Source organism: Meles meles, chromosome 6 (assembly GCF_922984935.1).
Source record: "Meles meles chromosome 6, mMelMel3.1 paternal haplotype, whole genome shotgun sequence".
Taxonomy (NCBI): Eukaryota; Metazoa; Chordata; class Mammalia; order Carnivora; family Mustelidae; genus Meles; species Meles meles.
The window spans coordinates 146,487,826-146,499,865 of record NC_060071.1 but is presented as its reverse complement, the minus strand read 5'-3'; the positions used below and the strand labels follow the sequence as shown (position 1 = coordinate 146,499,865).

Below are 12,040 nucleotides of genomic sequence, written 5' to 3'. Positions count from 1 at the left end.
GCACCCTGGGAGGGGAGAGGTGGGGGCTCGGGATTCCTGGGGGCTGGGGTCAGGCCCGAGGGCCGGCCTGGGAATGGGGGGAGCCTGTGGCCCACCGAGAAGTGGGACCCGGGCCTGGGAGCCAGCGGGAGCAGAAGGCTCCACTGGGGGAAACGACAGTGGCGCCCGGCGCGGGGCTTGGAGAGACCTTCACGTCGGCCAGCCGCTCCTCCTTCTGCCAGTCCCACACGGACAGCACGTGGTCGTTGGAGTCGTCCACGGTGCACAGACTGCTCCCGCCGTTCTGGAAAACAAAAGGTGTTCCCAGGAAGGCTACATTTGAGAATGCAACACGTTAAAAGTGACTAACAGTGAACAAAGGGGCTGCAGGGCCCCCTCCTGGAGGAGCCGGCGTCCACCGCACACACAGCACGCGTCTGTGACTAACGGGCAGGGCGACCAGGAGGCTGTGTGGGAGCAAAGGCCCTGGGGCGGCGGCAGGTGCTGTTCTGATGGGAACACGCGCACGCCTGAGTGACTGTGTTTCTGGAACGTGGTTTCCAGGGTGGATCTGTTGAATGGGCACATCCTGAGGAAGATCTGGAGACCCCGAGGCCCCTTGGACTCCTGCTAACGCGTGGGGACGGGAGAGACACTAGGGCCGCCTGTCAAGGAGCAGGTGAAATTCAAGGTCAGCGTGGGCAAAACCGCCCCGAGGAACACGAAGGCAGCGCTGTGGGGCCTCTTCCCGTCAGGTGTGTGACCCCGAGGGGACACGTGTGACCTTTGGAAGAGGGGACCTGAGGAGCAGGACGGTGTCGGCCTGCAAACCCACGCACGTGCCCGGCCGCCGGTGTGTGTGTTAACCTCCTCCCTCTTCAACCTTGACCCGCTGCTCGCCTCCCTACAGACGAGGGCACCCGCGCCCACGGGGCTCGCACTTACAGATTTTGAGAACGCGATACAGGTGACGGCTCGGTCGAAAAACCCGACTCCGATGACGTGCAGCGTGTTCAGCGTCACCGAGTCCCAGATGCGCACGTGTGGGGGCAGGTGCTGTTTAGAAGGAAATGCGGAGAGAGAGTCGTTGGCTGCGCAGGGCGTGCACATCTGTCTTCACCTTGAAGCTACAAGACGCCTACGGTTCTGTCAAAACGAAAGGTCTTTTCCTGCATGTGAAGTCTCTGCCTTTGAGCATCAACGAAACGTGGCCGGTGGCTGCCAGAGATCGTGGCCCCTGAGACCAGCTGAACGTCGGGGCAGGGCCAGCGGGTTTTACGTTTTGAACAGCCCATTCTTCCTAACTGTACCGCAGGAACGGATGCTCCCCCTTGGGCACCCAGATGAGCCCAAATTTTAAAAAATGAATGAAGAGGAAAGCGGGATCTCACCCAAGGGCTATTCCTGTGAAGTCTCTATTGTCATTAAGTGTAAATACACCTAAATCCAGCAAGTCGGTCCCCACCAAATAGTACTGAGAGTTTAACACTCTTGGGCCTCGCAGGAGCAAAACGGGCAATCGATTATGCACAGGTGAAATTTAGAATCGTTACCGTTAGTTCAAAGCCCTCTTAGTTGTGTTCCAAGGTGAACGGTCCTAATTCTTCTCTCCCTCAAGAGAAGAAAGTGTCCTAGAGCCATCAGCAGGCGGATCGGGAGAAGAACTAGAATTACATCAAGTGGACAGAGCGGGGCGACCCCTGGCCTGGACTTGCTCTGAGTAGCTGTGTATCTGTGATGGTCAGATGACCTCTCTGTGTCTCTGTGTGCCTGATCTGAAGGCCTGTCTGGGAGAGTCATTCCATCTTCCCCAGCTCGGAATTCTGATTGGATTTCAATGCCAGAGACGGAAATACCCTTTCAGTCCACTAGAGGGAGGAACACGTCGTTTGCTACTAATTTCAGACCTGAAAGCCACTTAACATTAAAAAAATAAAAAGATATGGGCGCCTGGGTGGTTCAGTGAGTTAAGTCTCTGCCTTGGGCTCAGGTCATGAGCTTAGGGTCCTGGGACTGAGCCCTGCATCAGGCTCTCTGCTCAGCAGGGAGCCTGCTTCCTCCTCTTTCTGCCTGCCTCTCTGCCTACTTGTGATCTCTCTCTCTGTCAAATAAAAAAATAAAACCTTAAAAAAAAAAAAAAGATGAAGACCCTGCTCCATTTATGTGTATGTACATCGTTATAAACTGATTTCCATTGTTCCTGTTATTTCTTTTTTGGTATAGAATTTTATCTTATTTTATTTTTTTAAAGATTTTATTTATTTATCACAAGGAGGCAGAGAGGCAGGCAGAGAGAGAGAGGAGGAAGCAGGCTCCCTGCTGAGCAGAGAGCCCGATGCGGGGCTCGATCCCAGGACCCTGAGATCATGACCTGAGCCCAAGGCAGAGGCTTTAACCCACTGAGCCACCCAGGAGCTCCTTAAGTATAGAATTTTAATGGGAAAGAACAAAAAGCTAATATTTAGAATTTGATGTTATTAAAGTGTTTTCTGAAAAATGGCAGCATTCATGTTTCGGGAAGAAGACATGCTGCTAAAAATGGACATGTGTGAGGTGCCTGGGGGGCTCAGCGGGTTAAAGCCTCTGCCTTGGGCTCAGGTCATGATCCCAGGGTCCTGGGATCACGTCCTGCATCAGGCTCTCTGCTCAGGAAGCGGGGAGCCTGCTTCCTCCTCTCCCTCTCTGCCTGAATCTCTGCCTTCTTGTGATCTCTGTCTGTCAAATAAATAAATAAATAAAAATTAAATTAAATTTTTAAAAAATGGACATGCTCCGTGTAATGAGGTTTGTCTCCTGTACGGTACAAGAATAAGTTGTGCAAAGTAGATAGCAAAGAAGCTACCAGGAGTTTTGGGTAAGACATGGCAAGGACCACAGACTGTGGTCAAGAACCAAACGGAAAGCAGTTTCACGTTATTTTCAGTTTGTTAGAATCCACAAGTTCCTACTCTGATTCCTTAAAATTCAAGTTGAAGTCTTGCCGAGGTGCTTATAAAACTTGTGCCCAAACTCTCCTGCAGCCTTTGAGGGCTCCAGGGTGACCCCAGGAGTACGGGGTACTCGGGCCGAGGGTCTAAAGTTTGCTTGGGGTGCCTGGGGGGCTCAGTCGGTTAAGCCTCTGCCTTCAGCTCAGGTCATGATCCCAGGATCCAGGATCGAGCCCCATGTCGGGCTCCCAGCTCAGCGGGGAGTTTGCTTCTCCCTCTGTCCCTGCTCCTGCTCGTGTTCTTTCTCTCAAAGAAATGAAAAAAAAAATTAAAAAAATTTCTTGCAACAAAAATTTTGAATGAGGGATTTAGAATCATTCAGATACTTTCTATCTAGGTGGACTTATTCTTCAGTGAAATGCTTCCGGAAGATGATATCGAGTTAACCGTTCATTACAGAAATGTGGAGAGACAACGCAACTCACCTTTCCGTCCTTAGATGTGCCTGCAACTTGTCCCGTTGCGATGGTGATCCTGTCAGGGTGAACTGCTAGGCTAAAAAAAAAAAAAGGAGTATTTATAGAACAGTCACTCTTTAAAGATAAGCCTTACTTTTCTCTTGGCCAAGTACGATCTGGTCAAAAATTTAAATATGAGAATGACATGGTGCCTGACTTCTCACGGACTCAGGACAAGCTCCCTGAGCACACCAACAACCTTGGCCAATTAGAGCCTGTTTCGTTCTACCCTTTCTCGAGAATTTCCAAACCCAAGGAGAAAGCATCCTTTGCTTGGAAAATGCCAAGTCTCCTACGACCACGTAGATCAAGTATGTTAAGCAGCAGAAACATCACCGTTTTCCAACAGGATTTTTATACTTGACCAGGGCTCTAGGACGGATGAAATAGGGAGAGCCGCCCATTCAACCACCCGTCCTTCCGAGATACATAAAAGCCCTGTCAAGAGCTATAGGTGAATCATGAGTGAATAAAAAGTGAGTGAATTATAGCAAACCCAGGCATAAGCGTGAACATTTTTGTTAAAAAATAAGAACTCCAATCAGAAGCCATTAGCATCTTTGCTAAGGAGGCCTCCAAACGGGGGTCTGTGGGAAGTGTGGTGACGCGGTTGGTTGCGATTACGTGTTCCATGGATAGAAACGAAACTACTCTGGTGTCCTAGAGAGCCAGCTAACGAGCCGACCGCAGGCTCTGACGGTGCGACCCTAAGGGAGAGCTCTTCTCCGATCTCGGCTCTTTCCTTCTGTCCCAGCCCCGGCGTCTCTGCCGTGGCGCCTCCCGCACGGGGTAAGGACCCACCACTTCACGTCGTCGTTGTGGCCGGTGTAGTGTCTCTGCAGCTGCTCCTCCACGTTGTAGAGCACCACCACGGAGGCGATGAAGTACACCGTCTCCCCCGTCGGGAGCAGGTACAGGTTGTTTCGACAGTCGCGGCCCCGGTACCCATAGCTTGGCGTGTGCGTCAAGAGAAACTCGATTTCCTTTGAGAGCTGACCACGCGTCAGCTGTATGCACCGGGGACAGACAACACAATGCCGTAAGACCCTTCCCATCTATTTCTCTTGGTTCAGTAACATGAAATCGTAAAACCTCGGTGCCAGATACATGGGACTCTCAACAGGCAGGTGCAGGGCTGGAAACGGTCCTTGAGTCGAGGTGAATAGGTCTTTCCAAAAGATGGGGCTTTGTTTTTAGAAATTATGTTCATCTTGAAAGCTGAATTTTTTAGCTGGATCAAAAATGTCACTTGCTATTTTATTTACTAAAGGTCCCTGCAGAGGCTATTTGTGAAGTCGCCAGAAAGTGAACTATTTTGAACTGAGTCAATCAATCCTAGACCATGGGAGCCACAGCCAGGACCAGAATTCTTTGTTGAACTGTTTGGATTATCCGTGGTTGCCTGGCTTCTTCACAACTAGTCTGCCTTTAAATGTTGCCAAGGTCGGACTGTGGGGCTCTCAGTTTTGGGGTTGTGAGTTCAAGCCCCACGTTGGGTGGAGAGATTACTTAAAAATAAAAATCAATTTTGGGGCACCTGGGTGGCTCCGTGGGTTAAAGCCTCTGCCTTCGGCTCAGGTCATGATCCCGGAGTCCTGGGATCGAGCCCCGCAGCGGGCTCTCTGCTCAGCAGGGAGCCTGCTTCCTTTTCTCTCTCTGCCTGCTTCTCTGCCTGCTTGTGATCTCTGTCAAATAAATAAATAAAATCTTAAAAAAAAAATAAAATTTGCCAAGCTGGTTTCCTGAAAGCCCTGCCCCCCCTAACCAGCTTGACTCTAGAACTGAAATCACGGGGCACTGTACTTTGACACTGTAACACGAATGCTGGAAGGTTTGGCTCCAGAATTTGTTCTCTCTTTCCACTAGTTGTCAGGCTACCTGCTCAGCTCTGCCTTGTATTCATTCTCCTTCCTGCTTGGGTGTCGGCGGTCACCTGTGTCACAGGTGAGGGCTCCACTGTAGGGACAGGAGAGAAGGCGGGGCCAGCAGGCCACCATCTCCCAAGGCCTCTCCCGTCCCGCCCTCGGCCAGCCTGGGGACTGACGCACCACGATGCCGCGGCTTCACCAGAGGCCTCGCTCTGGTTCTAGAATCCCAGCCAGCGAATGAATCGAATCCCTACCGGCTGTGGCATTTGCAGCTCGTTTGGAAGAAAACAGATCAGAGAATGCGGGGTGACTACGTTGTCTCAACTACCAAGCCCTGTGAGCTCAGAAGGACTGTTCCCCAAAAAACCTCTGCATTCTGACTTTATCAAGTATTCAAAAGTAAATTTTAAGATACTGGTAACTGACTTGTATAACTTAGTTATTGAGTCAAACTTTTTATTGTCATCAAGGAGCTAAATCTTTTCAATTTTTTTTCTTACGTTATAAAAGAACTTGTAAAAGGTGCGAACAACACTCCCACATACACACTAAAGGGTAAAAAGCCGCACTCCTCCTCGCCACAACCTTCCCCACCTCCTTGGAGATAACGAGCTCTGTGAAGATTCCGGCGTGTACACTTTCTAGCCCCGAAAACTATTTTGGGAGCTAACCATCACTTGAACTTAGATGTAAAGCATGAATCTAACCGAAGTCCCATTTATCTGAAGTAAATTCCACCGTTTTACATCTTGAAAATATGAATAGAGTCGGCTGAAAAAAAACGTGTTTTGAATACTGCTTTCCAGCCATGATCGAACTGAACATGTAACCCAATACTGACTTAAAGAATGGAATCACTGTGATTTCACGCGTCAAAAGAGATGCCCATAAATGCTTATGAGACCTGAGTCTGAAAATGTAAAAAATATGTCCCCAAAGAATACAATACCGTCATTTCAAATAGCCATTCTTCCAACTGAGAGGACACCACCATGGATTTAACCGACTTCCTAGAATTTACATCCGGGGCTCGGCATCCAACTGGTACTCAACGAAAATTTGTATGAGGGCAAAGAAAGGCTTTTTGATCTTTGTCCTAAAATCTGCATGGACTGGAGGGTTTGCTCTGAAGTTAAACAAATAGAGTAAAATAAAATAAAGTAAAATTAATAAGCAAAAATAGAGCAAAAAATTAAAAAAAAAACCCGACACTTTATTCACCCTTTGTCATAGTCTCTATTTCTTTGTGTTTTAGGCTTTTTCTCCTTGGAGCTCATTCACGTTTCCAAATCTCATAGGATGAAGGCTCCGGCAGCTTTATCTCAAGGTTAGTCCTAGGGTAGACTCGGGCTTCTGTGGCTTAGATTTTGGGCGGGGGAGGACTTTTCTTCCTCTCAAGGCAGCTTTGCTAAGACATTAGCTATGCTAATGTCGACTTTATTTACGCCCTGGACCCCCTACATTCAGCACGAGGGAGGGGGTGTTTGGGGGTGGGGGGGCGGTTCCTGGTTATTCCTTCAGTGAGTCTCCCAAGGCTGGCCAAGCCCCCGCCGGTTCAAGGGGGAATGTCTGTCCTTCCCTCCAGGGTGTCTGTCACTCTGTCTGGGTGTAAGGACTTCCTGCCACACAGTGTAGTCCAATCTCTGATAGTCTCATTTTCCCAAGTGTGTAAGTCTGGTGTCCTCCTGCATGTCCTCTGTGTCCCGGTAAGCAGGCAGAGCTCCTGGCTTTTCCTCCTGCCCTGCAGAGCTGGCCGAGCCCATGACAGCTACTGTTAAAAACGATCCGTTCTTTCAATTTCATTAGAATCCTAAACCCCGCCCACTTATGACTATTATCAGTAAGCCTGCTTTTCTATTAGTTTTCAACTACATTTATTCTGCTGGGAAGATTAAAGTTCAGGCCAGAAAGTGAGGCATTTTCTTATGACTCTTTAAAAAAACAAAACAAAACAAACAAACAAACAAACAAACACGAAACCGCGTCTAGCATTTAACTATTTTCTCTTCGGGAAAGTAAGGTGGACGTATTTGAGCCAGGACTACAATCTTTCCTTCGGGACTTGTAAGAGAGTGTCCCCCACAATCAGGAGCCCTCCCAGAGCCCCTCTTCTGCTCGAACACCGGACTGGGTGTTCACATACGGGCCTTTTTGTTAAATTAATTTTTTTAAAAAGTGAGAATAGAATACTTTGGTTTTCTTAAAACTTAAGAGAACGTGGGGTGCCTCGGTGGCTCAGTCGGTTAAGCCTCCAAGTCTCTGATTTCAGCTCAGGTCACGATCTCAGGGTTGTGAGATGGAGCCCCGTGCTGGGGTCCGTGCTCAGTGCAGAGGCAGCTTGGGATTCTCTCTCTTCCTCTGCCCTTCCCCTCCCCCTCTCTAAATAAATAAACACATGCTTCAGAGAACTTAAGTTACATTACTTAATTTTAAGTTAAATTTTAAGCTCTGGGCATGAATCAACTTAAACCTCGTGCCAGATCCGGTCAGTGAACAAAGGATACACCCATTCCAGCTTCAGTCTCTTGGTCGGTAGCTCTACTTTTGCTTCCAAATTATAGGAGTCCACTTGCTCTTTGGGCATGTACATGGTAACGGGGCGTCCCCGAAGAAACATTTTTACGTATCCTTCTTCTACAAAAAGAACATAGAGATCAGTAAGATACCTCAGTGCCCAGTGCCTCTGAAAACAAATGTTATCTCTTCTTTAACCTTTTAACGTAAAAGCAAAAACTTGACCCTTCATGTGATTTCTAATTAATGTGGAACCAAAACAACAATGTTGAAGAGTTTAAAACAAAAGTTTTCACCCTGTGTATGTTTGACAGGCTGTCTAAGTACACGATATACATGAGAAACCGTAAAAGGCAGGAAAAATTAGGTTCCATTATTTTCCCACGTGAGACTCGGTAGCTCGCATTTTCTTTATCATCAGGAGGGGGGAAAATGCCACCTCAAAAAATTACAACTAATGCAAGAAATCCACTAAAATTTTTTATTGATTTCAATGTATGTACAATTTCAGTATTGAAATTCATAAGAATCCCTTCAATATTTAAATTGGTTTGGTATAGTGCAATGTAACGCAATATAGTGCCGTGTAATGTCTCTTTATGTGTCTTTTACAGTGGACAGCCTTCTCGACTGTAAAGAACACAGAATCGGCAGAAGTACATGCTAGGGTGCACGCAAGAAGGAAAATGCTCAAGGAAAAACTAGAAAGAAAATAAAAGAACAAAAGACCCATTAGAGAGAGGCATCGTGAAATAGAACCTTCTAGAACAAACATTTTTATAATAAAATCACTTGTGGCGTTTCAAGAAATAACAGGGCAAGAGGAACACCCAGAGGCACATCAGCATGGGGGCAAGTGCGGTTTTCCAAAGAAATCAGTTGGGGTTTTCTGCTGCGCCCGGGAGGCAGTGAGACCAGAGAGAACGTCTGTGAGCTCCTGGTGAGTTCTGTTAAAACTCAAGGCAGACCGAATGCCCGGGCCCCTGTGGCAGTTAAATTGGGGAGTTGGAACCGGTGTGGCAGCACAGAACTCAACAGAGAAACACCCGTGGCGAGGAAACAGGTGAGGTCACGGAGGGGTTACACCGCCAGAACACGGCATTTACAGGTTAGTTTTGTAAGTCTTGTCCCTAAGGAGCTTCAAACAATGCCACATGCGATATGGCCTGCAGGTCAAGGGGCCGTCCCCGTTGCATGTTCCCCATAAGCGTGCACTTCTGGGCTCACATGCACGCGTGGGAGGCTCGCTCACTCCGCACAGTCTCACTTGTGACTAAGAACCCCCACGTGCTTGTCCTGCAGATGCCACGCCAGCCGCTCAGGTCCGTGGGCCTTCCTGTGAGGACGCCACCGCCAGGCTGTCCTCCCCAGATCCCCCGGGGCCGGCCTTTCCCAGGTCTGGCACCCCAGGCTCTCCTACTGCTCCCCCGGGGCATTTTGCAATCTGCTGCCAAACCATCGAGGCCCAGAGTGGATTTCAGGGAGTCCTTCGCCCGCGGCCCGCGACCTGCTGGCGTCTAGCGCCCTGCCTGCCCTCCCGTGGGATCTCTCTGGCTGCAGCGCCGGCCCGTATCCTCCCGTCTGGCCAGAGGTATCTCTTGCACCCCGCCCTGGGCCTCTGCCCTTGCCGAAACCTCTTCCCTTCCTAAATCCCTCACTGGAGTCTGAGCTCATCCGGCTGTGTGGCTGCCACACCTGTAGGGCCCGGGAGCCCCCGGCGGCGACAGGAGGGAAAAGAAAGCAGGCACGTGTGAGCTCGGCACTAGAGGACACGCGGTCGCATCCACTCTCTTTGTACGAGAGGAAGCAGAGCGCGGGGATGGGTAATAACGAGGCCGTCGTGCCGTCTCCGCAGCTGCCACAATCCGTGCACGTGAAATACTGGATCTGTGCACTGGCGAAGTCCTCACAACAACGCTTGCTTAGCACGATTATAATCACTGACCCGGGGAAAAAGCCCCGGGGTTTTGCCTTGGCACTGTTTTGCGCTGGTAGTTCAGACGTTCTGCATCTAAAGTCAAAACACAGGGGCGTCTGGGAGGCACAGTTGGTTGAGCGTCTGACTCGTGGTTTCCCCTTAAGTCGTGATCTCAGTGTCGTGGGATCGAGCCCTGTGTCGGGCTCTACGCTCAGCATGGGGTCTGCTGGAGATTCTCTCCCTCTGCCTCTCTCCCCCCAAATAAATAAATCTTAAAAAAAAAAAAAAATCAAATCAAAATGCAGCAAGGGAAAGCAAAAGTGTTTTCCAGGCATGTTAGGACAATAGCTCACAGCGGCCCACCAGAAGGCGCGGAGGGGAAGGCCAGCAGTGGTACGAGACACCAGGTCAAGCAGTGGGGCATTCAGCACTGCCCTATAGCTCTCTTAAAGTTGGTCTGGCGTTTTCAAAGTGCCTGCAACCAGCCAATCATCAAGCCAGATCAAATGTATAAGCTACTTATTAAAACCCACCCAAGTCAATGCACGGGGATGCTTTTAACTGAAAAGAAGTTGGAGTGGCTCGTGTGCTCCAAACATTTTCATACCAGGAGAATATCCGCTTGCCGCTTTGCTCAGAGAGCTATGAGGTTTCAGAAATGCCGCCTACCTTTGCAGTGTGTCACCCGGCGTTTCCCTTGTGATTTCGGAGACAGGGACAGAAGCGCTAGATAAAGAGATGGCAAGAACTGCAAGAGGGACCGGCCTGCCCGCTCGCTGGGGAGCACCTCGCTGGGGAGCACCTCTCTCAGTCGGAGCCGCTGCCCCACCCCCGGCAGGCGAGCCTGCCTTCAGCGCAGGGGTGCAGACCAGCGCCCTCAACACCTGGCTTGGGGCAACTACGTTTTCGGGGCGTGATCTCATGCCTCCTGAAAATGAAATGAATACTCAAGCACATGCCGACAAACACAGACACTGACTTTTGTAGAGGTTTCGATTCTGAACTGAAGGGGAAAAAACTGGAAAAGTGAAAACGAAATGATTTTTCTCAACGGACGCCACACCTTGTCAATGATTTTGCATTTTAAATGCGCTTTTAAATCAGGTTACGATCCTAAAAATAGCATCTACCTTATTATAAAATGTGTTAAAAAAAAGGTAAATGGAAAGGTCCATATGAACTATTAGTTTGCAGTTTAGGAAATCAAAGGCAGAAAGAGAGGGAAAAAAGCTACTTTTAGACAAAGTTATAACATAATGCATCAGAAAGCTTCCCTTTCCGAGAGAGGCAGGTGTTGAGCCGGAAGCCCCGAGGGTCAGGGAGGACTATCAAGGCAACACAGTGTTTTCCTCCAGAAATTCTGCCTCTGCTTTATTGGTGGCATTTTGCGCTTCCTCCTTATTGGCGCAACTTAAATCAGGTTTAAGAGGGTGAATAAAGGGTCCAGTCTTTATGACCGATGTATGGCCGGTCTCTGCGGCCTGAGCCCCGCCGCCCGGGTGCCTGCTGCTGGCACTCAGCCCGTGAGCCCCGCCACGCGGACAGCGCAGGTGACAAGCTCCTTATCCGTCCCTCGAGTCCTGAGGGGAGTGAGGGGCCCACACAAAGACGAAATCCAACTTACCTGCGCTGAAGACGGGCTCCTTGGGTTTGCTGTGGAGACGAAAGAGAGACAGGTTTAGAGGGAGGCTTGCGGGGGGGACAGTGAGCCTCGCTCACGGAGAGGCCGGTCCCGGATGCCGCACCGGCGACGGTCGTTAATGAGAAAAGCAAAACCACGCGACAGCAAAAAGGAACACGTGTAGAGGAGCGTGTCTCAAAGCGGGTGCGAGAGGCTGTAATCCCAGCCTTCTCGCCACGACTGAGCTTTGTACGGGAGCACGTGAGGGTCTGGGAAGAAAATGTGCTTCACCAAGCCGGGAATGGCCGCGTCTACACGCGTGAAGCTTTGCTCTCCTTCCCTGTGCTCTTCTGAGAGATTATTTAAATAATTTATTTAAAACCAGCGAATTCCTGATACAAGGCCTTCTGCGTAAGGACCCTCAGAGCTCAGCTCCTAGCAGGGCAGCTGCTCTAAGAAGAAAAAGAGGACAAGAATAAGGATATCGGGGGTGCAGCCGTCTCAGTGCTGGGGGACCCCGCCGTGCACTTCCGCCAGGCTGGGACCACCCCCGACTGCACCTGGGGGAACCAAGCCCCCAGTGCATTCAAGGTCATCCCTAGGGGCAGGCTTCCATGCGGGGAGCTCCCACGAGGAGGGCCCTGGGCAGGAGGATATGCCTGCTGCTTCCCGTGACAAGCACCTGCAGGGAGAGG

General features: G+C 49.9%; 1 protein-coding gene across 4 annotated transcripts in view; it reads right to left on the bottom strand.

Annotated features, from left to right (window-relative positions):
• EML1 (EMAP like 1) overlaps window positions 1-12,040 on the bottom strand; it is a 175,572-nt gene that overhangs the window by 22,984 nt on the left and 140,548 nt on the right. For 3 of the 4 annotated variants that reach the window (XM_046007635.1, XM_046007636.1, XM_046007633.1), the window contains exons 5-11: window positions 11,349-11,377; window positions 10,394-10,450; window positions 7,797-7,926; window positions 4,226-4,375; window positions 3,392-3,461; window positions 925-1,035; window positions 188-283 (exon numbers count right to left, since the gene is read on the bottom strand). In XM_046007635.1, coding sequence (XP_045863591.1) covers window positions 188-283; window positions 925-1,035; window positions 3,392-3,461; window positions 4,226-4,375; window positions 7,797-7,926; window positions 10,394-10,450; window positions 11,349-11,377 — 643 coding nt within the window. The remainder of the gene's footprint in view (window positions 1-187; window positions 284-924; window positions 1,036-3,391; window positions 3,462-4,225; window positions 4,376-7,796; window positions 7,927-10,393; window positions 10,451-11,348; window positions 11,378-12,040) is intronic. The other variant, XM_046007634.1, reaches the window with a different exon arrangement.